The 25,427-nt window shown below is 41.3% G+C and overlaps 1 protein-coding gene across 6 annotated transcripts in view; it reads left to right on the top strand.

Annotated features, from left to right (window-relative positions):
- PLEKHA5 (pleckstrin homology domain containing A5) overlaps nucleotides 1-25,427 on the top strand; it is a 234,024-nt gene that overhangs the window by 100,782 nt on the left and 107,815 nt on the right. For 2 of the 6 annotated variants that reach the window (XM_037514273.2, XM_037514271.2), the window contains exon 1: nucleotides 23,321-23,474. The exons of the other annotated variants lie outside the window; for them this stretch is intronic. In XM_037514273.2, the coding sequence (XP_037370170.1) occupies nucleotides 23,440-23,474 (35 nt within the window). In that variant the 5' untranslated portion in view covers nucleotides 23,321-23,439. Of the gene's footprint in view, nucleotides 1-23,320; nucleotides 23,475-25,427 lie in introns of those variants that run through there. 6 annotated transcript variants of the gene reach the window in all.

Below are 25,427 nucleotides of genomic sequence, written 5' to 3'. Positions count from 1 at the left end.
GAGGAGATGGAGTTCTTTTTCTTCGTTAGAATTATAATACTAAAAGCCTTGCAGGGCCTCCCTGGTGATGCAGGCAGTTGAGCGCTACACTGTGAAGCTGTCCGCAGCCTGTACCGCGTGGGTTTGATCCCGGCCGGCTGGCGAGAATCCCACATGGTGAAGCAGACCTCTCCTGTCTCTCCCGCTGCTCCCCTCAGCGGTGTATTTAGTCAGTCTGCCTATTCCCCGCTCTGTCTCCAGTGAATCCTCTCACCCTCCCGCGCATCTGGCCTGTACCCCAGTTCTTGTATAAAAATAAATATATCTTTGGGCCTCCCTGGTGGCGCAGCGGTTGAACGCTGGGTTGCGAAGCTGCCCGCAGCCTCTGCAGCGCTGGTTCGATCCCTGGCTGCTCCCTGGCCACCGGAGGAGGGTCCCACATGGCGCGCAGACTTCTTCTGCCGCCCGCTGCTCCCCTCAGCAGTGTACTTCTGTTCCTCTGCCTGCTCTGCTCCCCGCTCTGGCTCTGGTGAATTCTCTCACCCTCCCGCTCTTCTGACTATACCCAGTGCTTGTATGTATAAATAAACAAACAAACAAATAAATAAATAAATCTTTAAAAAAAAGATTGAAATAAAGCTTTGCAAACTGTGTATCTGATGAGAGAGACTTGTGTCTAGATTATATTTTTTAAAGGCTCCTACAATTCAATTATTAAAAGACAACCCAGCTTTGAAAGAGGAACCAATGATCTGAATAGACACTTTACCAAAGAAGATCAAGTACCTGAGAAAATGCTAATAAGTATCATTGACCCTCAGAAAAGTGCAGATCAAGGCCAGGATGAACTGTCACCTCAAGCCCTGCTCTGGGATGGCTGTAATAAAAAAGATGGGGGGCCTCCCCTGGTGGCGCAGCAGTTGAGCGCTGGGCTGCGAAGCTGCCTACAGCCTCTGCAGCACCTGTTCGATCCCCAGATGCCAGCGAGGGTCCCACATGGCACGACAGACCTCTCCTGCCTTGCCCGCTACTCCCTTCAGCAGAGTATTTCATCAGTCTGCCTGTTCTGTTCCCTGCTTTGGCTCTGGTGAATCCTCTCAATCTCCCGCGCTTCTGACTGTATCCAGTGCTTGTATATATAAATAAATAAATAAATCTTTACCAAAAAAAAAAAAAAAAAAAAAAAGGTGATCCGTGACATGCTTTGGCAGTGATTTGTGGAAAAGGCACAGGTCCCCTCCACTGCTGTTGGGACTGTGATGATGCCAGCTAGTACTTCAGAAAACAGCTTGGTAGTTCCCCAAAGAGCCAAGCATCGGGTTTTCAAGTGACCCAGCAGTCCTACACCCAGGTTTATACCAAAGAGATATGAGTACACGTGTGCACGAAGCATATTCACAGACGTTGGTGGCGGCATTGGCCACAAAAGCCAGACAGGGGGAACCGCCCAAGCAACTCAAATCGGGTAATAAATGGAAAACTAAAGTGCTGTAGATCAGCACAATGAAACATCACTCTAGCAATACTCTAGGTGAGAAGGAGGTGAAGCAGGTCCTGCCACTACCTGCATGTCCTCGAAAGCATAATCCTAAATAAAAGAAGCCACTCGTTCACAAAGGACCATGTACTAGATGAGCCCATTCATGTGAAGTGTCCAGAACCGGCAGCTAAACAGAGACAGCAAACGTGGCCGGGGGCAGGGCGATGTGTGAGGAGTGATGGAATATTCTCAAACTAGTTGTGGCAAGCATTGACTAGACTAAAAAAACACTACCTTTGTGATCCAAAAACTTCTTTACATTATCCAATAGCTTCTTTTAAAAAGCAGTGCTAGATGGTTACCAAAAAATTGGAAAATAACAGAAAACTGCAGGTAAGATCATAGAAACAACTGGAAATTTCACCAACTGGAGAAAGCAAGGACATTTTTGATAGCTTGCCTTCTAGTGTTCCCCCATCCCCAATGTAATCCCATGTATACAGGTTTTCTGCCCTAATTGGGATCATGAGGAGTAGGAGGTAGTAGAATCCTACCTTTTTCCCCTGACAGTTCATTTTAAGCATCTTCAAGAATTTTTTGGTAATTTTTTTTACTGTACAAAGTGATACATTTATTGTAGAAAATGTTTAAAACCGTGAACAAATAAAGTAGAGAAAATAAAATTCACTCATGACCCTACTGTTTTAATACTGGTAAGTTAGTGTCTCTTGGCTTTTCTGTGCTCCTCGTTAACCTCATGCTTGTGAGTAACAGCTGTCTCTTATCCAAGTGACTCATGGCTGACCCATATGGGTTTTCTCTTAATTTTCTGTTATCTGTTAATTCAGTCTGTCTTCGGTCACTTTTAAATGTTATTTTTTAAGCACAGAGTTCCTGAATGTGGTCAGGTGCAGGAAGTAACTCAGTCATGTTGGGTTTGAGAAAAGGAGTTAGCAATGTTATGGTTCTTCCAATACGGGATTCTAAGGATTTTAATGTGGAATATAAGAAGATTTAATGAGTTATAAACAATATACACGCTATAACAGAAGCCAAACATTGACTGTTTATTGAGTGTTCAGTGCTCGATTGCTTGCAGGGATGGCCCCAAAATTGGACAGTGACATATTAACATGTGGGTTGCACATAAGTAGTTTGAAAAACAAAATTCTCAGTATGCCACTTCAAGTTTTCAGGTTTTTTTCTTTTTTAAAAAAAAATTAGTAATTTATTGTGTCAATTATTTATATAGCAACATATTTACAATTTTTTTTTTTTTTAAGATTATTTATTCACACAAGCACTGGGTACAGTCAGAAGCACGGGAGGATGAAAGAATTCACCAGAGCCAGAGCGGGGAAAAGAACAGGCAGAGTGATGAAATACACTGCTGAGGGGAGTAGTGGGTGCAGCAGGAGAGGTCAGTCGCACCATGTGGGACCCTCCCCTGTGGCCAGGGATCGAACTGTCACTGCAGAGGCTGCGGGAGCTTCGCAACCCAGCACTCAACTGCTGCGCCACCAGGGGAGGCCCAAGTTTTCAGATTTTCAAAGCATTTTTCTGTTTGAAAATGTCTGAAAACCTATCATGAGCCATACAAAGGAGCCAGTGATACTCTCTGAAACCCCTTTCTGAAATGTATCGAGCAGCTTTAAAGAAATCTCATGATTTAGCAGGTGTAAAGCACCTAAGCAGTTGGTGCCGGAGATGTGGTTGATCTAGCAAGCTTCCGGTAGGTCAGAGTGCTGGCTTTGTCTTTCTGATAAATGTGTGTGTCCAGAGGCAGAAGGGACTAATTTAACTTCTTAATGAGATGTATTAGAAAAGATTGTGTAATACTGGGTGCAGTATAAATTAAATTATTTTGTTTTTCCTAGAAAACTTGCAACAAAAGATAAGACAGTGCAGTCTGAGAGATAGAAAGAGTTCACAAATAAATGAAAAGTTGGCTGAACATAAGCCAAAAAGAGTTGCTGTGGGGGCCTCCCCGGTGGCGCAGCGGTTGAGCGCTGGGTTGCGAAACTGCGCGCAGCCTCTGCGGCGCCGATTTGATCCCTGGCTGCTCCCCGGCCACCGGAGGAGGGTCCCACATGGCGCGCAGACCTCTCCTGCCGCCCGCTGCTCCCCTCAGCAGTGTTCTTCGGTCCTTCTGCCTGCTCTGCTCCCCGCTCTGGCTCTGGTGAATTCTCTCACCCTCCCGCACTTCTGACTGTACCCAGTGCTTGTATAAATAAAACAAACAAACAAACCAGCAAACAAATTAATAAAGCATGCCTCTATTAAAAAAAAAAAAGTTGCTGTGGCTGAGCTCTAGAGTAAGAGGGACACATAAACTGAGTGCTGTAAGGAGGCTGATGAGCATTAGTTTATCCAGGATGGTTTTTTTTTTTTTTTCTTGCATAGTCGTTCTCATGTGGTTTTTTATTTAGGAGCACTTAAGTAGTTTACTAGACAGTTTACTCAGCAAAATGGTTATAGCAAAACAGGTGGACTTCCTATAGCTTATAGCTTTTTATTACAGCTGCCTTTGGAAAGAGCTGAGAGAATGACATTGCACGCAGGTACCATTGTTGACTTATAGAGGGGCCTGCACTGTGGGCCCAGCCTGGTAGGTTCATGGTCTAGTTGGCTGTGGCCCAGGGACAATGGCTGGAATGTGGAGGAGCTGGGGTGGGGGGTGGATGCTTAGCTTGCCCACAGATTTGCTGCAGTTGTCTGCCTTCTGTGTTTCCTTTTTACTATCTCCCCATAACCTGGGGTCCTTACAGGTGCTCTCCCCTCTTCCCTTTTTTCTCCTCCCACGAAGTGTCCCTCAAGACTTCTCAATATTGTCCTTGCATGTTACTACCAATGGGATTATTTTGATAGTGTATTACAGTCATAGCAGAGAAACCCTGTCAAAAATATTGCCTAAATTAACTACAAACTCTTACAAAAATATTATTATCTAATTCAGTTGCCATACTTGATTGCTTTTGACTTACCAAACTGGCAGTGTCATATGATTCACCCCTGTTATAATTAAGTTTTTAAACCTAGGGTACTTGGTAAATATAGTAGCTGAACACTTGTGAGTATTTAAAAGTAGACTTGGTTTCTCTGGGAAACCAAGACTCTTTAACATGGCGATGGCTTGTTTATAGAACGTTCAAGGACCACAGTTTTAGGTGATCATCATGATTATTCCTTCCTGCAGCCACTTTACCTCAAGTTTGAGGTAGAGCATACATTAAAGCGTGCAGGTCTTGAGCAGAGTAGAAGTGACCTGAAGAAGTATCACCCAGTGAGCACCCCTGTGCACTTGGCCTTGTGTGGAGAGGGCAAAGCCTTACTAGCCTTTCAGGACACCAGCACCTGTCTCTACCGGCCACTTCCCACTAGCACTACCCCCAAAGCTCCTCTGCTTTGTAACACATAGATAAGGTTAGTTGTACCTCTTTTTAAACTTTATATAAAAATGCAGATGGGCTAAGCATAAGGGATAATGGAATATGGTGTAGCATCTGTAAGGCTCATCCAGGTTGCAGGTAGCAGGAGTTTCCTTATTTTCATTGCTGTGGACTATTTATATAAGGATTTATATAGCATTCCATTTATATAAATATGCCCCTATCCATGGTAGCCATCCTGCAGGGGGGATGTTGGATTATTTCCAGTTTGTAACTATCACAGATGATACTACTTATTAGCATGTCTCTGGCAGTTTATATTTACACTTCTCTTTAAATTTACTCTCAAAAAGAGAATTGCCAGGATGTGTATGTTCAACTTCAGAAAGTAATTCCAGGGCCTCCCTGGTGGTGCAAGAGGTTAAAATGCAATCTATGAAGCTATTCGCAGCCGCTGCAGCATGGGTTCAATCCCTTGCCAGGAAGCCACCCACATGGCCAGCATACCTCTCCTGACTCACCTGCTACTTCCCTCAAAAGTGTGTTTTGGTCAGTCTGCCTGTTCTGTTCCCCACTCTGTCTCTGGTGAGTCCTCTCGCCCCCCCACACCTCTGGCCTGTACCTCAGTTCTTGTATGCATGCATAAATAAATAAATCTTTTTTAAAAAGAAAAGAAAATAATTCCAGCCACTGTTTTGGAGAAGTTTATACCAACTTCAGCTTCCAAAAGCCTTGTGAGAAAGCTCTAGTTATCCCACATCCTCACCGAAACAGTGTTGTCAATCATCTTTTTTAAAGATGGTTATTCTGCTTGGGTCCCCTATGTTTCCATGTAAGTTATTGAATGACTTTTAATTCCCACAAAAATATCTTGATGGGATTTTGCCCAGGGTTGCTCTGAAGCTGTAGATCAACTTGGAAAGAATTGACGTCTTCAGAGTATTGCGTGTTCTTGATAGAACAGGTAGTAGCCCTCCAGTTCTGAAACATTTATAACTTCACAAAGCTAAGTACTTCATGGTTTTCTAGAGCGGTCCTTTACCACTTTTGAAATACTGGTGCTCTGTAACAGTGTACATTGAATGAGGTAATACATGTTTTAAAAATGGGATAAGCAGGTTGGATTCCTAATTGTTATAGTTACAGCTCTAAGCCAGCAGTCTGTTTTGTTTGTTTGTTTTAATTGCAGTCCACCTCATCTCAAAGACAATAGGGTTATGTGGGAGCTTGCCAGTCATTTATGCAACAAATACCCTGCTGTGTGCTCCAACAACACCTATGATAGGTCAAGCATTGTTCTAAATCCTGGGTGGTGATGGTAAATGAGAGAGAAGGCTTTGGACTGCAGTTTACTCCTGGAAGAGAAAAGAAAACTTGACTAAAGTGATAGCTTACCCAGGATTGCAGGGTCTGTGTAGGCACTGAGGTGTTCTGGGAAAGGCTGCATCTCCATATGGGATGCACATATGGTATAGCTAGAGGTCGGCATGACATTAGTGCTCTTATATCTCAATAGTGCTGGTTGCTGCTGTCACTGCCCCCTTACCTATTGTAGAAAAAGATAGGGCTGAAATCAGAACTTTGGAGAAATCCCTGTGTTTAAAGGCTATTAATAAATATATAGCACATGAAGAAAGTGAGGAAATCAGGCCAGGGAGCCTGGGTCATAACTAAGGAGGATCCAGTGTCATGGATGCCAAGGATGTAAAGATTTCCAATTGTCAGAAGCTGCACAGGCATCAAAGGGATGAGAAAGAAACAGCCCATTGATGTAGCAATTACGAGCCTATCGATTGGCCTTTGAGAAAGCAGTTTTAGTAGAGTGATTAGTCTGGGCTCTATAGAAAAATTTGGCAGAAAGAAAGATGGAAAAACAGAGGCAAGAGTGCTTTTTGCATTTGGGAAAACTTCGATAATATTTGCAAGCTTTAGGAAAAATTGATTAAGCTACATTAATTTCTGTGACTGCATAACAGATGATCCCAAGTGTAGTGCATAGAACAACCACAAGCATTTCTGTGGAGCAAAAAATTGCTCCGATGAGGTGGATGGTTCTAGCTCCTGGTTTTCCAAGCTGCTTGGACACTGACTCCGAGCTGCTGGACACTGGCTGATGTAGTGATGGAGAGGACGCCTGTCAGATGACTTCAGTTATCTCAGTAAATTTGAGAGTAAGATTATCTGCTGCTTGTTGGGAATCCTGAGATGAGTAGAAAGGTAGCCTCTCTGAGACTTGGGGCCATAGCTCAGGCTGATATTGGAGCCTTGTTTGAGGTGGGTCAGAGACAGCGCTCCAGGAGCATTGAAGGGAAGTCACCAGTCTTTTTGCTCAGTGTATCACATGATAGTCTGAGCTATTTTTGTCAAGATCCCAGCCCTTAAACATCTTATTTTTTTAATCATACCAAACATTTAATTTATTTGTCAAGAACACTACAGTATGAGGATTTGTGTGCTCAACGCCAAAATTAATGTTTTATTTTCACTTGGGAAAGGAATCTTCCTTTCTTTAGCCCCAATAAAGAACAAAAAATAACATATTCTTTTGTACTTAAAAATCCATTATCTCAGAATACAAAAACTAATTCAAGGAAAGCATGTGCTCCTATGTTCCTTGCAGCCCTGTTTACAGCCAAGTTATGGAAACCCCCTCAGTGTCCAGCAACAGAGGAGTACATTGGGAAAAATGTAGTATGCATATATACATGGTGGAATATTACTCAGCAATAACAAAAGAAGATGGACTAACACTTGGAAAACACAATAGGACTGGAAGGAATAATGCTAAGAGATAAAAGTCAGAAGGAGAAAGACAAAAACCGGATGGTATCACTTATATGTGGAGTATAGAGAAACCATGCAAAGGGTCAGTCAAAACCAAACCAATAACAAACTCTTATTATCTGACTGCAAAACTGAGGTAACAAGAGGGGGAGGAGATGGGAGAGGAGGAGGGGAGGAAAGGGGCCTATGGGAACGTGGCAGAGGATTATTGGGGCGCTGGTAGTGGGCAGGGAGTGAAAACACATTTATAGAGGTTTGAACCCATATCTCCTGGAGCAGATAACGAAGATGTAAACCTATTTAATCTCAATAAACGTAATTTGGAAAATAAATATTCATGATCTTAGCAGCAGCTATAGAATAGAAATGTTTCTAGATAAACTATCTTCCCTGGGTTTTTTTTGTTTTTGTTTTTGTTTTTTTAAGATTTATATATTATGCATACAAGAACTGGGGTACAGGCCAGAGGTGCAGGAGGTGAGAGGATTCACCAGAAACAGAGCGGGGAGCAGAACAGGCAGACTGACTGAAACACTGCTGAGGGGAGCAGCGAGTGAGACAGTAGGGGTCTGCCATGCCATGTGGGAATCTCCCTGGCCGGCCGGGGATTGAACCCACGCTGCAGAGGCTGCAGATAGCTTCACAACACTGCACTCAACACCCTGAACCACCAGGGAGGCCCTGTTCTCTGTTTTTTGTTTTGTTTTTTATTTTTTAAAAAATGACCTACCTTGTATGGTTGCTTTTGCTCTGATGAAAGGGAAAAGGGGATTCCAGCCATTTGTCTATTTGAAACACACAGCCTGGATGGGATTCTGAACCAGAAAAAGGACATTAGGTAAAAACCAGGGAAATCTGAATTAATTATGGACTTCACCTCAATTCATAAAAAAAATTTTTTTAACTGCCCAGATGCATTTTTTATTTTTTGAAATTGCAGATGAATTGAGTTTCGACATGTTTATGCTCATTTTTTAGTTAATCCTAAAACGGGAAAGGGATGAACACAAGGGAATGTGATATGTTGGCGGGAGAACTATGGGGGACTAAAATGATATAAGAAAAAATTTAAATGCCCTGAAGTTTTAGAGAGTTTTAATGAAATGCCCCTATTAACCATGACTAAGTTAGGGGGATTTTAGACATTAGACCTCAGTGACTTTCTGCCTAAAGCATTTCAGTAATTGTCAGTCTTCTGATGAAGCAAAAGTAATGTGCTAATAATACAAGTAAGCAGCTTTCAACATGCATGTATAGTCTAAGAGTAAAATTCTTGTCATTAACTTGTGAACTATGTAGTTTGTACTTTTTGTTTTATACTTTTTAAATTGTATTAGTGCCTGTCCACGTGGACTAGTGCTCCTTTAGCCACAGCGGGACAGAGACATCGGGGCGTTAAGGACAGGCACCAGCAGCATGTGCGCTTAGCCCCTCCATTCCATAGGGTCTGGAGTGGCAGGCAGCGCCTGCTGCTGCCTGTTGTCCTGATTCCAACTTGCTTGCCTGCGGATAATGAGCTCAGCATCTAAATATTCTAGGGCCCCAAAGCACAGTGTTGGCTCCATCTCCAAGGAGAGATGGGAGAGGGAAGCCTGCTGCCTGCCCAGAGCCCCTGGCCAGCTCCATTCCTCAGAGAAGTATGTGCAGGCCTTCTTTCTTCCCCTGGGGCAGATATTCTGGTCCAGGGCAGAATTTTCCTGCCACGTGTAAAACATTTGTGAACAAGTGAAATTTCTAGATGCAGATGGAATTTTCATTACAGAATTGGTAGAGTTTTAATACAAAATTGCAGCTGTTGTTTGGATCTTTTCCTTTGATACATTAAAGAGTCCGGTCAGCCTTCTGGAAGGTCTACTCTAGCTAGCCCTTGTAGAACCTTGCTTTGAAATAGCAGCAAGGAGTAAGCAAGCTGTTGGCCCATCTTTCTGTGGAGAAAGAAAAACCACCTTGGGCCTCCTTGGTGGCGCAGTGGTTGAGCGCTGGGTTGCGAAGCTGCCCGCAGCCTCTGCAGCACCGGTTCGAATCCCGGCTGCTCCCCGGCCACCGGAGGAGGATCCCGCCCGCTGCTCCCCTCAGCAGTGTACTTCGGTCCTTCTGCCTGCTCTGCTCCCTGCTCTGGCTCTGGTGAATTCTCTCACCCTCCCGCGCTTCTGACTGTACCCCCAGTGCTTGTATAAATAAAAAATAAACAAATAAATAAATAAATCTTTTTTTTTAAAAAAAAAGAAAAACCACCTTATAAGATAATGTTAGAGGGATTTCCCCAGGGGTCTCCTTATCAGTCAGTCAATGTGCAACTAGGGGTCTGTTTTACTTGTGATGCAGATCACATACTTTTTTTTTTTTTTTTAATAGAGGCATGTTTTATTTATTTAGTTATTTGCTTGCTTGTTTGTTTTGTTTATACATGACTGGGTACAACAGTCAGAAGCGTGGGAAGGTGAGAGAATTCACCAGAGCCAGAGCGGGGAGCAGAGCAGGCAGAAGGACCGAAGTACACTGCTGAGGGGAGCAGCGGGCGGCAGGTAGCTTCGCAACCCAGCACTCAACTGCTGCGCCACCAGGGAGGCCCAGATCACATACTTTTCAATTTAGCTTTCTCCCAAACAAGTTGGGTGGGCAGTTCCATTTGTAGACATTGTAAATCTCATACACTGGTTATAATGAAGCAGCTCTCAGATGATATCCAATCAGAGAGAAAATTGTAGAATACTTACAGCAAGTTGAAATACTATTGACCAGGATTAAGTGAACTACAGTGCACATCTTTCTTCAGAGCTTTAGATCGTTCAGATCACAGCTTATATCCATTGTCTTATAATGCCTATAAAATTCATATATCATAAAAAAGCCATTTTAAAGTGTAGCATTTGGTGGCATTTAATGAATTCACAGTGGTCAGCAGCCATCTCCTCTGTTTAGTTCCAAAACATTTTATCACCCAGAAGTGACTGACTGCTCATTAAGCAGTCACTCCCTGTTTCTTTCCCCCTAGCTTGTGGCAACCACTAATCTGCTGCCTTTCTTTCTGGATTTATCTATTCTAGGTATTTTTTATAGATGAAGTGTTATGGCATGAGGCCTTTTGTGACTGCCTTCTTTCACAAAATAGTGGTTTTGAGGTTCATTCATGTTGTAGTATCTTATCAGTATATACTTTTTTATAATTGAATAATACTCTATGAATATAATTTTTTTTTTTTTTACATTCACCCATTGATGGGCATTTGGGTTGTTTCCACTTTTGGTTATGGTACTGCTAGAAATATTTGTGTACATATATTTATGTGAAGACTTGTTTTCAGTCTTTTAGGTATATACCTGGGAATTGAACAGCTAAGTCATGTGGTAATTCTATGTTTAACTTTTTGGGGAATCACTGAATTGTTTTTCAAAGTGGCTATTCTAATTTACCTCCTACCAACACAAGATATTAACACAGGATCCTAACTCTTTGCCTTCCAGATTAAATTCTAAACTATCAGGAAGAGGGGTGTGTGTGCGTGTGTGTGTGTCTGTGAGAGAGAGAGAGAGAAAGAGAGAATACTTGTGTATATTGTCTTATGAAAATTTTCAGAGAGCCCAAAAAACAGATCCACTTCTAAAGTTTGTGCTTGAGTGTGTCCTCACATATCTGAGTAGAATTTTGAAGAATAGTGCTTAAGAAGTGAATTTGCTCTGTTATTAATTATATCTACTTCTTTCTTATTTTGTCTTTTATATGTTATACTTACAACATATAAGTAACATTTGAATTATTTATCGGATTTAAGAATCAGGGATTAGTGGGTACAGGAGAACATTACTAAGTGGTAATTTTCAAGATGGTTTTTATTTGATTGACAGTAATTTTACTGTACAGGGAAGTGGGTTTATCCAGTTTCCAGTCATGCTTTTGTTGTGCATTGTTAATGATTCTAGTCTCTTAATGCACTGAACTGGGTTTTTCATGTGCAGTCATGTTTTGATAGGTTCAAGTGTGGTTTCTTAATTTGTCACATAATGTAATGGCCCCGTGTTGGTGCCTAACAAACTGCTCTCCACACTCCCCTCCAACTTTCTCCCCTTTGGAAAGAGTACAGTTTTTGTTGCAGTGGTTTTTCCTACCATGTCAGTTGGGAAGGTGAGCCTCCTGAGTCCCCAGGGTACAGATAATAATTATCATAGGAAGGTAGCCCAATTCTCCGTACTAGTGATTGGTTTAAGCTGAAAAACGTCTGTGAACTGGACCTCCCTGGTGGCGCAGCAGTTGAGCGTTGCGAGGCTGCCTGCAGCCTCTGCAGGGCCAGTTCGATCCCCAGCCACTGGCGAGGGTCCCACAAAAAAAAAGTCTGTGAAAGTTTTCTTCCTTTTCTTTTAAAAAGAACATGACCCCCCACAAAAGAAAAAATTTTTTAAGCTCATGATTTAATTAAAAAAAAAAAGATGATAAAATAAAGCATGGTACTTGGAGCTGCCTAGGCAATTGTAGAACCATAACAGAGAATTAAGAAGGACCTGTCCCCACTCCCCCAAGCCCTGAATCTTGTATTTTTGAGACTCTGAATTTGTCTACCCAGATATTGTGCCTCTTCTTGTTGAATGAATACTGAATTCTTGATTGCTTTGGTCACTTTAAATTTGGGTGTTCTATTATTGAAGGCATCCTGACTCACAGCAAAGGAAAGACAAAAAGTATGCTAAAATGTGAAAAATAAATTATATACTTCATAATTCCTACCTGAGATATTCAGGAATTTTTTAGGGAGAAAAGAGCTGAGACATTTTATTTAAACCCTTCCCATTTACTGTCAAGGTAACTGTAGTCCATGATATAAATTATAAATAAAGATGGCATTACCTAAGGGAAGAAGCTGGTAGCTGTTTTCACTAGTTTGGTTCAATATATATATATATATATATAATATCAGCTACTCAAGTGGGCTTTCACCTGAAAGTGGTTTTATGACCTAGAATGTAATGCCCAAACCAAATCTGCTGAATCAGAATCTCCAGGGGTTTGGTTTTATAATTCCCCCGTGATTGTAAAGCAGCCAGGATGTCAGTTTAAGAACCACTAACCTTAGGCAAATGTCTAATTTTCTTGGTGTGTTAGAACTGTAAGTACTGCTGCCTTGTTTTGCTAGCAATAAAAAAAATATTGAATTTCACATCTCAGGAGCCAAATATATACTGAAATTGACCATCACAAATATGAGATACATGTAAATTTGTTCTCTGCATTACTTATTTATTTAGTTGTTATGTCAGCTTTATTTAGAGAGGCAGATTTGTTCTTGCTACTCTCTAAGATGTTGTTTTTATAATAGACTCATCAGTGGGGTAAATTTCTTCTTTTGTGAATATTTTTTTTCCTAATAGGTGATAGTGCCCGGACACTATCACCTCCTATCCCCTTATTGTCTTTTCTTATTCTCTCCTCCCACCTTCTGCATCCTCTCTAGTAACCAATATATTTTTCACAGTCTACGGATTATTTTTGTTGTGCTTTGCCAGTTTGTTTTCTTTGCTTATGTGCACTCCCCAGATGATTGACACCATCCTGTAGACACTTCTCCAAAGACACCCACATTGCCTAGATGAAAAAAATGCTCAAAATCTCTTATCAGGAAAATGCACATCAAAGCCACAGTGAGATACCACCTTACCCCTAGAAGACTGACCCATGTCAAAAAAAAAACAGGAACAACAACCAGTTGTTTTCTACTCCTACACCTAGGAGATCCTTGACAAATATTTGATAATTTAGAAAAGGAATTTTTTCTTTTTTTTCTTTTTGAAGATTTATTTATTTATACATACAAGATCTGAGGTACAGGCCAGAGGTGGGGGATGGGGGGTGAGAGGATTCACCAGAGACAGAGTGGGGAACAGAGCAGGCAGATCAAGTGAAATACACTGCTGAGGGGAGCAGCGAGCGAGTCAGGAGAGGTCTGCTGCACCATGTGGGTAGCTCCCTGGCTGGGGATAGAACTTGTGCTGCAATGGCTGCCGGGAGCTTCATAGGTAGCATCTTAACCCCTTGCGCCACCGGGGAGGCCCCAAAAGGAATTTTTTCATTCGCACTACAGGGGGGAGGGAGGGAAGGATCAAAACAAGGTGGGGTGGGAATTGTATGGGGACTATAACCAAGATGAAAATGCATACATTGTGAAAAAATGAAAAATGATGTAAAAATATATAAAATAGAAAATAATAACAATAATAAAAGGATTTTTTTCTTAACTATGGTCTCTTATAGACCTAATAAGCTACTTAACTTTTCCTGGATATGCTGTCCTACTCAGGACTCTTATCATGGAGACTGAACTCAAGATTGTTTTATGTGCCGCTGGACCTGGAACCACACTGATCCTTAGCTCCCTGCTTCCCACGTGAGCCAGTGTCTTCATCTCAGACCTACTTCCTCTACAGGGGCTTCCTCACGGGTCCCAGGCCCCAGCCCCCCAGTTCTGTCACCCCACAGGGCCCTCTCTTGAATGACTTCTTTGTAACAAGGCATTGCCAGGTTCTGGGAACACAACAAGGAGCTAGCAGGAACACCTTTAAAATTACAGTCTAGGCAGAGTGCCTGAGCTCCGTGCAGCCTACGTTGAGGGCCGTGCAGCTTACGTTGAGGGGCACTGCTGTGCTACTCAGTTGTAGTTTACAACATGTAGTAACTAGGTGTGTTCGTTGGGAAATCTGGTAAGAATGACCAGCTACGGAGTTGTTTAAACAGAGTTCTTCCCCCAAGTAAAGAAGTCTCACACATGGACCTTCTCAGATGTGGAGATTGGGGTCCTAGACCCCTTCTCTTTTCCTGTTCTGCCAGCCAAGGATGAGACTTACTTTCTCATGATTTCTGCATGGTGCAACATGACTATTTTTTTGTCCAGCAGGAATAAAATCAGAAAAGCAAAAGTGTTAGTTTTCCAGCCAAGTTGACTCCCTTTAAGCGTCCTTTCCTGCAGCTCTCCTTTCCTGCAGTTCCTCCTAGTGACTCAGCCTCCTAACCGTGGCCTTACCTGGTTGCAAGGGAAGTGAGGACACAGAGGGTGTGTCACTGCCTGAATGAAGCTGAGCCAGAGGACTAATGAGGGGAGGGTGGCAGTGAGCAGCGTCTGCCACAGCAGCAGTATTAAGTTCATTAGCAAATTTTCACTCAGAATCTAAACAATAGTACGATCTGAGTCAAACTTGTTTTCAAGTCTCATATTCTTCTTATATCCTTACTTAGCTCCTCATCTCCAGAGAGTAGACCCCACCTAGAGGTCAGCCGCGTAGTGCTTTTATTTTAGTCATACCTGTTTCATAGTAAGCAGCACTGCTTTTTGAGAAAATCGATGTTCTCAGGGGCATTTGTGAAAACTCCAGACTCTCAGCAACCCTCTGTTGACATGAAACTGCGATGAATTTCCTCTGAACAATCCCCTGCTTTCACTACCAGCCTTGCTGACCAGCTCTCCCTAACCTCGAGGAGACACCCACTCCCTTGTGTAATAGCACAGCCTTCAGCCCGGCTCTTCATATGCTTCTATACCACTGCAGTAGCCAAGCCTCACTAATCTCATTTCACTAGCATATGTTTTCATCACGACCTTCCTATTTCTACTCCCTACTCCTATTATGTGGATCTCTGCTAGTTGATCCACACATCTTTCAGAACAATACTAGTCACTGCTTAATGAGTCCAGTGATGTTCTGTTTAAATGTTTATTCTGTTTAAATTAAATGTTTATTCATTTAATCTCCTGTAGCTGTGTTCTACGATGGGGAAGATGTGCTGTTGTTCTTCCCATTTTAGAGATGAAGAACTGAGTTAGAGTCTAGTATTTTTCAGAAAGCTTGATCCAGGACTCAGACCTAAGCAGTCTGCTCCCAGTATCCACTTACAACATCTCATATTCTTCATTTGTGTTTTAAATTATGTGCTTATCTAGTCACAAATAATTTGGACAGTTCTTTCTCTCTCTTTTTTTTAATTCTTCCACAGGATTTAGCAAAAGCTTCTACTACAGAAGAAGTAATATACTTGATAAATATTTGTTGAATAAATTTTAAGAGCTTATTAATACTAGTGGAGGAAATGAAATCTCAGTTTGGTTGTCTGAGTTTCCTTTTTATCACTTCATCGCAATATGTATGACATCTCCAATAAACTTTCAAAATAAAGTATCTTCATTTAAAAGATGAAAAAAACTGTGAGTCAAGTAATATGTACAGTGAGGTGTGAAAACAAAGTATGCCTCCAGCACCAGAAATGTGACTGTGCAGGTGTGGCAAGTTAAAACCTGACTTACTTTTGCTTTTCAGAGAGAATGCCCACACCTCAGTGAGACTTGACTGTGGCAGGCAAAGTGTCTTGGTTGGAGTTGCTGCTACCTGGCCCCCTAATTGCGTGTGATCTTGATGGGAAAGGGGCCATTTATGAAGTCAGTTACTTCCTCAAGACCTTCCATTCAGACGTCCGAAGAGACAAAAGGATCTCTGTGTTCAGCAGCTCCATCCGGGTCATGAGTCTCCACAGTCTGTCCTGTCCTGTCCTGTGGTAGTATAGTGTTTTAAAACACACATTTTCCTGATTCCTCTCAAGACAGTAAGCAGGAGTTTCAAGCCAACACACAAAGCAGCCATAGAGTGTCTTTGGGGCTTATTTTTGGCCAGTCATGAAATTGGTAACACTGTCATATGTTTGATTCTATTCCCGCATCAAAGCAGACCCTGGATCTTCCAGGCAGATGGTACAAGAGTAGAATTGACTTAGTACTTAAATAATAGATGTTTTGTTGGTAAGTCAGGCTCTTTAGGAAGGAAGATAGTTAGGTTGTATGATTTCTCCCCTGCATAGAAATCACTGGATATATAGATAAGAGTTCAAGTCACCAACTGTCATTCAAAAAATTACATCCATTCCAAAGAACTGAAGTTAGGACCTAGCCAGGAAAACTGAATCTGTTATAGGACAGGGAGAGGGGCAGCCCAAACCCCGCAAACCTGCCTATTCTAAATGGGTTCTGCCATCCGCCGCATCAACACAAAACATATGAGACTTTAATGGGAAGGAACTTTAATAAAACTAGGAAACAATACAGGAAAAGCAAATAATCTAGTTTCTAAATGAAACACCCAAAGTTACCCATCCCCTCGTGGGTAAAACTCCATCCAAATGGGATCGGCCCAGAACAAGGCCCCAAAGCCTGCCAAAAGTCTACAGCATCTTCCAGTGGGGACCCACAGAAAAGGGTCACAAACAACCAGACAAGCCCGGAAGGAAAAGAGCAAAATCAACATCAAGATAAAAGCTGCCATGGTCACCTCCCCACGGGTCTCACCCACATCTGTGTCACCCAGTCCACGACCAAAAGACAAGCGCAGTTTCTTCACGTGTCTCTAGGCTCCATGCGCCTGCTCCAGGTCTCCTTCTGGCTCCATCCTGCTTCCTTCCTCAGTCTCTTCTGCAGCTTCTCCTCTTCCTGCTCAGCTCCACCCTCCCTTGGGTGGGGCAGGGAACATGGAACTTCCCCCTTTCCTGGGGACCACCCTGTTACAGAACCACATTTGTGTTTGTTTTCTTACTTGTATGGCTTGGTGGTTGATTTATTATATCATATCCAACATCTTCTTGAGTATGAATTTCCTTATTGTGCTGGAATTTGTAGGTTATCTTTCATAAAACACATGGGTTTCCCAATCTCCTTTTATTTTAAGCATTGCACATTTAGTAAATTTAAAATTCCTCACACTATACTGGTTGTATAACACATATACTCTTTGACTTGAAATTTTTCTAGAACTGTAATGGTTATGGTGAAATGTAGTTACAGATTCTGGAGCCTATTAAAAGATTTACCACTCAGAAGCTATTTTTTTTTTCCTATCAAATGAAATTATCTTCAGGTATCCAGACATAGAGTTCAAATATTCAAAGGAGATGTAAATGTAACCAGACATTTCACCTATAGCTCGGTCATTTAGATGTCATGATAACAGGGAAAGGGAGAAAAGATGATCGATTTATTTTTTTTCTTTTTCTTTTTTTAATTATATTTTTTACATTGTTCTTCATATGCTTTCTCATCTCGGTTATAGCCCCGGTGAAATTCCCACCACCAATTAATTCCCCCGTGCACCATCACCATAGTCCCTTGCCCTCTTCCCACCCCTGTTTTGATCCTACTCCCCCCTTCTCCCCCCCTACAGAATGGCTCTGGTTTACAGTTGCTTGTTGACTTTGATTTTTCACTTTATTATAATTACTTTTTTCCCCTGGCATCCCTTATTTTGATCCTCTTCATTCTTCCTGTAAGTGAAACCATCTGGTATTTTTCTTTTTCTTTCTGGCTTACTTCACTGAGCATTAAGGATAATCAATTTAGATGCCTAGGTAATGGCTGCCCTTTAAATTGTATCTCTCACTTTGGCTTGCATTGGTTGTACAAAATGATTTATAGATCTAGTGGCAGATTCTTTGATATGTAAATGTATGTGTGACTTAAAATTTTACTGTGCACACTAGTTGTTCCTTAGTGTAGTGGAAATACCCAAGATGGAGATTGGGGGAGAGCTCCCTGAGGAGATAATATTTGAGCTGGCCCTAAATCCTGTAAATTGGTGAGATACACAAGTTATTACAGAGCTCACAAGGAGGGAGTCAGGCTACCAATCTCACACAAAGTGGCATGAATTCAGAAAGAATTGGAAGAAATAAATGAGAGGGAATGCTAAGTGTCTGAGTCAGTGTCTTATTAAACTGACCTTAAAAGGCCATCCTGTTCATTGGTGACCTGAAAACTGGGTGTTCTCAAATTAGAAGGTTCTGAATCCTGTCAGCAAGCACAAGCATATTTCATAGCTGGCACCCTCTGGGGAAGAAGGTTCTAGTGGTTTGAAGGACTTTTTCGTCATAATTGGTCCCTTCCTAAGCAGGTGTTTATGGATTAATTTGACTCTTAAATCAGTCAGCTCTTCCCATTATTTTTTCTAAGAGTTTGCTGTGTTGTGAAATTTTAACCCTAAGTGAACACCAAGAGGATAGCACGCAGTCCCTGGGATATTTCTCTGGCAAGACCATATGAACGTTAGGTCAGTGTCAGCTCTTGGCACGGCTAACAACAGTGTCGGCCCACGTCCCGCCCAAGGTGCTTCTGCGTGGTGAGCTTCACCTGGGGGAGTGGTGACCTGTGCAGTGAGTATGCAGGGCATCTGGAATCTGTCTCTTGTTGTTATTGACTGCAACAGCTTCCTTTCTGTGACTTGATGTCCTCCTTACCTGCTCACCACCTTTAATAGAAGATCATGAGGATGCAGGAGACACCGGATTTTTTGGTTATTTTAAACTTTTTACAAGTTGTCACTTGTGCTGCCTTGGTCCTTCTATTTAAATCATAAGGGACATGATATGCCAAGATAAATGAACTCGCAAGAAAGGAAGAGGAGGCTGTCATCAGTGTCTTCCCTTACCTCTGGTCACCTGTGGTTGTTAGAATAAATGTTTTTAGTTTTTGTCCCTGGTTCCTGTCCCAGAACTCCCTGCAAAGCCTCAGCATCTCCTGAGAGTTGTTTCTGTCCTTCCTGGGAGCCTCCTTGAGCTTATGCTGATGAGGGAACTTAACAATGGGGGTGGATGCTAGAGAGCCTGAGGACGTCCCAGCCACCAAAAAGACCAACAATGAGAGAGTTGGCACTTTTGGTCCCACCCTCTGACCTCTGGATGGGAATGGGGATGGGGGTGTGTAGATTTTGCCTGTACAGACTCTTGAATAACAGGATTTGACTGACTGCAGCTTGGTGAATGCATCCCCTTGCTGACAGTTTCAATTCCACCGGGACAGAAACTCCGGCGCTCAGGACCCTTCCAGGCCCCACCCGCTCCGCCTGGCTGTTATTCACCTGTGTCCTTTATAATCTCCTTTATAATAAATTGGTAGGTGTTAGTGAATATTTTTCTGAGATCTGTGAGCCGCTTCAGTACATTTAGTTTCTTCTGACCCGAGGAGTGATTCCATCAGGATTATGCTAGACTTGTGATTGGTGTCTTGTGGGACTGAGTCCTTAACTTGTGGATCCTCACACTATTTAAGGTAGTTGGTTTAAGAATTTAAATTAACTGCTTGGTGAGGTTGGAATAAACACACAGGAAATAAGCGATGGTGTTCTTCTCGTGGTGCTAGTATTTTTCTGATCTGACCAAGGAGATATAAAATCAATGATCAGCTGATGAAAGCTTGGTGTTTCACATTATATAGCACTTCTAGACACTGTATGGAAAAGAGATTGGGAAGCGATCTTACCCACTTAAAGAGCTTGTACTTTGTGTATTAGTGACGAATAAACTGGCAGCAAATTAAGCAATTATTAGGGTGTTGTGTTGACTTGTTTGGAAATAAGGCTGTGTTGCAGAATGAAGGCTGGAGAACTAGGTCACTTAAATCAAAGTCACTGGTGGCATTTTTCGAGAAGTGAGTGGTTCAGTTTTAAATGCCACTGAGAAGTAAAGTAAAACAAGAACTGAAAAATGACAGTTTTTGTGGCTGATTCTTGGGTCACTATCACAGACCATGCACCAACGTAAAAACCGTCATGCGCAGCTGAGCAGAAACAGCGCCGGTTTGACGGCTGCTTCCCACAAACCGTCATTGGACTCTCCTCTGAACAGGCTCTTCTTTTTAATGAGGCGTGGCTCCTGCCCTGCAGCTTAGAGATACCTGAGAAGAGAACCAGGATTAACTGAAATTTAGGATTATTTTCTGTTGATTTGGAATAGTTGATTAGCTCCGACAGAGTAGAGGAGCACACCTCCTTTCCGAAAACGTGATTTGGGCTGAAGAGAGAAAGCTGAGTTCTCCATCACTGATACTTGGAAAAGCTGGGCAGAATTTTACAAGGGACTTTTGACAATTGCCCTATTAGTATGCATCTTTTCCTTTAAATGAATAACTTCTCTGTTAATTGGGCACCTTTTGTAGGTGCAAAATTTAGATTGCATCTTCAGTTTGTGCTTTTACAACTACTGCGACCTCTAACTGAAATCTCATCCTGAAATAGTCCAGTCAGCTGTCATTTACTATGTTAAGCCTTTTCCAGATTCCTGCAGGCATTTAGCCACTTCCTCTTCTGTGCTCTGCAAATCAGGTTATGTTATAATGATCTGTTTACAGCTCTCTCTTCCCTATTAAACTGTCAGTTCTAGGCTGTTGAGGCCTTGAGAGATGGGACTTACCTTGTTCCCTCTCTCGTGTCGTGCGTGCGTGCCATGTACAGTGTTCCCCCTGTGGAAGTCTTTTCTGTTAAGTGTGGTGATTGGGTGATGAGGGGGCCTGAGCCTGGCAAGCCCTATAGAAATAGTGCTGAATGCTGGTGACTTCCTAAACCAAATTCTTGGTCATCTTATTAGTTCTCGGTATTTCTGGTGATCTTCCAGAGTCTCCTGTCAGATCTCTGCTGCTTCATTATTATTTTTCTCCTGGCTACCATATGCAGAGCCACAGTATGATTCTGCAAACATTATGCTGCAGTTTTATTGCAGACACGTCTGCCTTCAGATGGGATGATTTTATGTCATATAAAAAAGTGAATATACCTAACCCCATAGTGCTAGAATAACATAAAATTTCCTTTTTAGTACCTTTTTATAGGTATTTCATTATAACTATCCTGATAGTGAGAACATTTGAAGACATTATTATAGACTGTCATGTTGTTTTGGGGGTAGGGATAATAATCTTATACAACAATTTAACCTTCATATATTCTGTTTATGTCCTTTAGGTGGGGCTGTCGTTTGCTTTTCAAACTGGAAAAAAAGTTATTTTGTTGACTTCATTTTGATGGTTTGAAGTATGGGCTTTATTGGTGGTGGTGGTGGGGTGTGTGCTGTGTGAAGCTTAAACTGAACTTAATCGAAACTAGCAAAATCTTCACTTTGGGAAAAAATGGAAAAATCATGCATCACTGCTTCTCTAAAACATATGCAAACCCTTCTGGTTACAGCAAACTGTGCTGGCTTCCTTGCCTATATTTCAGACCACATGATGAAACAATTTTGTTTTCTCAACTTGAGATGCTATTTTTAATTTCTGTTATAGCAGTTTCATATGAACGGAGTGTTTTAGCGCCAGTTATGTTTCATGCTAGATTTAGTTGTAAGACAACTCAGATTGAGGTATCTGAACATTTTATGTCCTTACTGTTGCATTAAGAAATTTGCAATGTGTTTTATACCACGGTGTGTCCTTACTGTTACGAATCTCTACTTGGGACAAAGGGTGTGAACTGTGGAAGGAATATAGACAACCATTAAATATGTTAACATTTAATTAAACACTTATTTTGTGGTAGGCAACTGTCCCTATGGCCTATGTGTTATTTCTCTTATCATTCTCATCCAAATCCCATGAGACATAAATCACCACCCTTATTTTCCATGTAAGGAAATTGAGGCTAAGTAACTTCTCTGTGGTCAAAAACTAGAGAGAAGAGCAGCAGGACTTACCTATGTGACCTGTAAGGTGGACCCCTTCTGTGTGAGCAGGTATATGAAGAAAGACGTACTCTCACTGACAATTAACATACATTCACACACACAAGTGGGACGTATGGTGTCATGCACTTCCTATTAGTTTTGCAAAGAAGCAAAATAATTGTTAAGGCCTGGTATATGGGGAAGGGAGAAACCTAATGCACTGAGGTATTATTATAAAGTACTATCTCTCTTTGGAGGGCAAAGTTGGTAAATATTTGAAAACCTGCACACACTTTCACCAGTCCATCCCACTTCTAAGAGCTGTGGTACCTAGCTCAATACAGAAAGGCCCAGAGATGTCTGGACAGTGAAATATATAAGTTTTGTTTATAAAATACCAAAATACCTTGAAATGAAGTATCCAGTGGGAAACAGGTTTATGTAGTTACACTGGGCAGCCATTAAAAAAAGAAAAGCTAGGAATATGATCAGTGACGTGGAAAGCTGGCCCTGGCATCTTATGGAATGAAAAAAGCAGATTGTACAACAAGGTACACAGTTTGATTTCCTTATGTGGAGTAAATATATTTCTATATACAAACTCTGTGCCAAAAGGATGCTCACCAAAGTGTTAACAGCTGTTTCCTTTACTGCTAGACACTCAAACTTAGTGATCAAATGAATGGGAAGTAGAGATGCTCACCCTGGATTTAAATCTTGCTCATTTGCTTGTTAGCATTTTGACCATGCTCAAGTTCCCTCTCTCCTCCATGCCTGTTTCAATATAATGAAGTATAATTACAGAATGTTGTATTATCATTTCTGGGTAGTGCAACTTCAGGCAATTTTAACTTTCTTTTTGCCTTTTTTTTTTAATCGGTGGAATTTTTGTAATAAGTGTGTCCACTTGGAAACCACCACAGAAAATGTCCTCAAAAGAGTCATTGACATTGGTACGCATACAGTTTTAACCGGAAACCTCTGTCTATTTAGAAAGCCAAGGTTACTTAAAATTTCTCACTGGACGTTTCCTTCAAGAGCTATTAGCAGCCACAGATACTGCTACCTTACTGTGTGCTGTGTGCCAACTGAAAGGGGATGTAAATCTTATTCTACCCTTCTGGCTGGAAGGCATGCATAATCACAGCAGATTCTTCCTGGAGAAGCTTCCTTACTTTGCTGCTGCACTGACATGTTGTGCGTGACGTCAGTGGTGTCAGGCTCACTTGCAGAGTGGCAGGCCAGCCTGACTGCCAGGGAGCTTTTCCTGGTGCTTCGTCCCCACAGAGCTCATTTGGGAGCAGCTCAGAGACAAAGGAGTTGAGTCTCATTTTCATCACCATATCCCTTTTGCCAGTCGTTGAATGTCTGTTTACGAGTGTGATTTTGATGAAGGCTGGTGAGTAATTCTTGTAACTTTGATGTATTAATAATAAATAGCTCATAGCTAAAGGAGTAGTAGTCCTTTTTTTCTCAGTTAGTGATCCTTTGGTGAATAATCTTTCTAGTCCAGGGCAGGGCGTGGTGACTAGTGCCTAGTACAAAGGACTTACAAATAATAAATGTTTCTGAAAGTGGAGTATTGTACGATTGTAGCAGTTAACGCCATCATTTAGGTTTTCAAATGACTTCGGTGTATTTTAAGATGTGGGAATTGGATGCCTTCCTCTTTCTCCTCAACTTTAAGCTGCATAAATGCATCGTGGTTGCAAATTGCTATAACAATTTAAAGATTATCACTTAAAAATTGTGATTAATCTTGTTTATTTTTTAGCTTATTTAGAGGAGAAACTTGCTTCCTCTCCCCCATACCCTCACCCCTTAAAGAGACTAAATGAGTAATTCCCAGAAGTTCCTATGGAGTTGCTAACAATGTTCGATGCTAGTCTAAACTAATTAACAGTCACTTGGAGTAGCTGGTAATTTTTAATTCTTTAATTATTTGAACTGTTTCAGTGATGTGATTCAAAAATAGTAATCCTTAGCCTAAAAGTCAAGTGCAGTATAATGGCAAAAGATTATTATAAGGAAGTTACTGTTGTTATTGATTGTAAAGGCTAGGCAGCATGTCTTTAAAGATTTATTTCTTATTAAAAAATTAATTCATGTCTCTTGGACTTGTACCACCATGTAAATTGATTTAGTTGTTTTGAAAGCATTTAGAGAAGTAGATTATTTTAGGTAAGATTTATTTTTGCATTAACTGTTTTTGCTAACTTCTTTTTCTCTGTTTTGAGTGGATGAATATTATTCTAATTTTATACTATTATGGTGCAAACTGAAGCCTGTAAAATCATACAATTTTGCCGTTTCTAGCATAATTATTTTCATGAAGGTTCAGTAGCAGCCTTGTGATTTCAAGGTCTTTTAGAGGAATTTTCAGTGTTATCTTTTTAAAACAGGTACTTCCTACTTTTTCAGTTTAGTTGAGGAAAAGGTGATATGGAAATTCTTAACAAGTATGTTAAATATTTTCACTTCAATTTTCTGAAGCAGTTTAAGGGTAAGACTTGTTATACATTTTTATGTGAGTAAGATAAATACTGAAGGAAAATGATCTCAGTTTCTTATACATGAATGTGCAAAGATACCAGATCTGAGTAATAATTACTGCCTCATATTTTGAGTCTCAGTGCATTATACTCCTATATTTAGAAGTATTGAAATCAAGAAATGGAAGGCAGAAACAAAATAAAGGTCAGACAAAACCAAACCAATAACAAACCCTAGACCTCTAACTGTAGAATTGAGGCTCCAGGAGGCTGTGGGGGAGCCAAGTGTGGAGGGGCCAGTGGTTGTGTGAGGACTAGGGGTGCTGAGGTGATGGGTTTGGTGTGATGACACATCTGAAGGGTGTGGTCCTATACCTCTGAATCATATACAGTGTTGTAAACCAGTGTTCCCTCAAAAAACAATTTATATACATAAGTCAAAAAAGCCAAAGTAGTGTTCAAGTTCATTTTATTTGATTTAACTGCGTTAATTCAAAACCCATAGTTTTCTCTTAAATTGCAGAGATTTCTGCCCAAAGCTAGAAAATTTAAGTATATGGAGAACTCATGAATTCATGTTTTCATTCCCTTTCAAAGTTTGCCTTGAATGCATTTAAAATATTTTAACAGGGTGTTAAAATAGCTTCTATTTTGAACCCAGCCTGTAAGTTGCTGTAGCAATGATGAGTTGAAATATATTTCATATATATCTTCAACAAAGAAGTTTTTGAGGCGTTATAGCATCAGAGGTCATTGCCCGAAATTCTGCTAAAGTTCAAGTGAGAAGCTACTTAAACTTTTTTGTACGAGCAGGAAATTAATCTGACCTAAGGGGAGGTGGGGAGGGGGAGAAATGAGCA

Source organism: Talpa occidentalis, unplaced genomic scaffold, assembly GCF_014898055.3.
Source record: "Talpa occidentalis isolate TD23 unplaced genomic scaffold, MPIMG_talOcc4v2.1 talOcc4.16, whole genome shotgun sequence".
NCBI lineage: Eukaryota > Metazoa > Chordata > Mammalia > Eulipotyphla > Talpidae > Talpa > Talpa occidentalis.
Note: the sequence above shows the minus strand (reverse complement) of the source record. Positions and strands in the feature narration are given on the sequence as shown.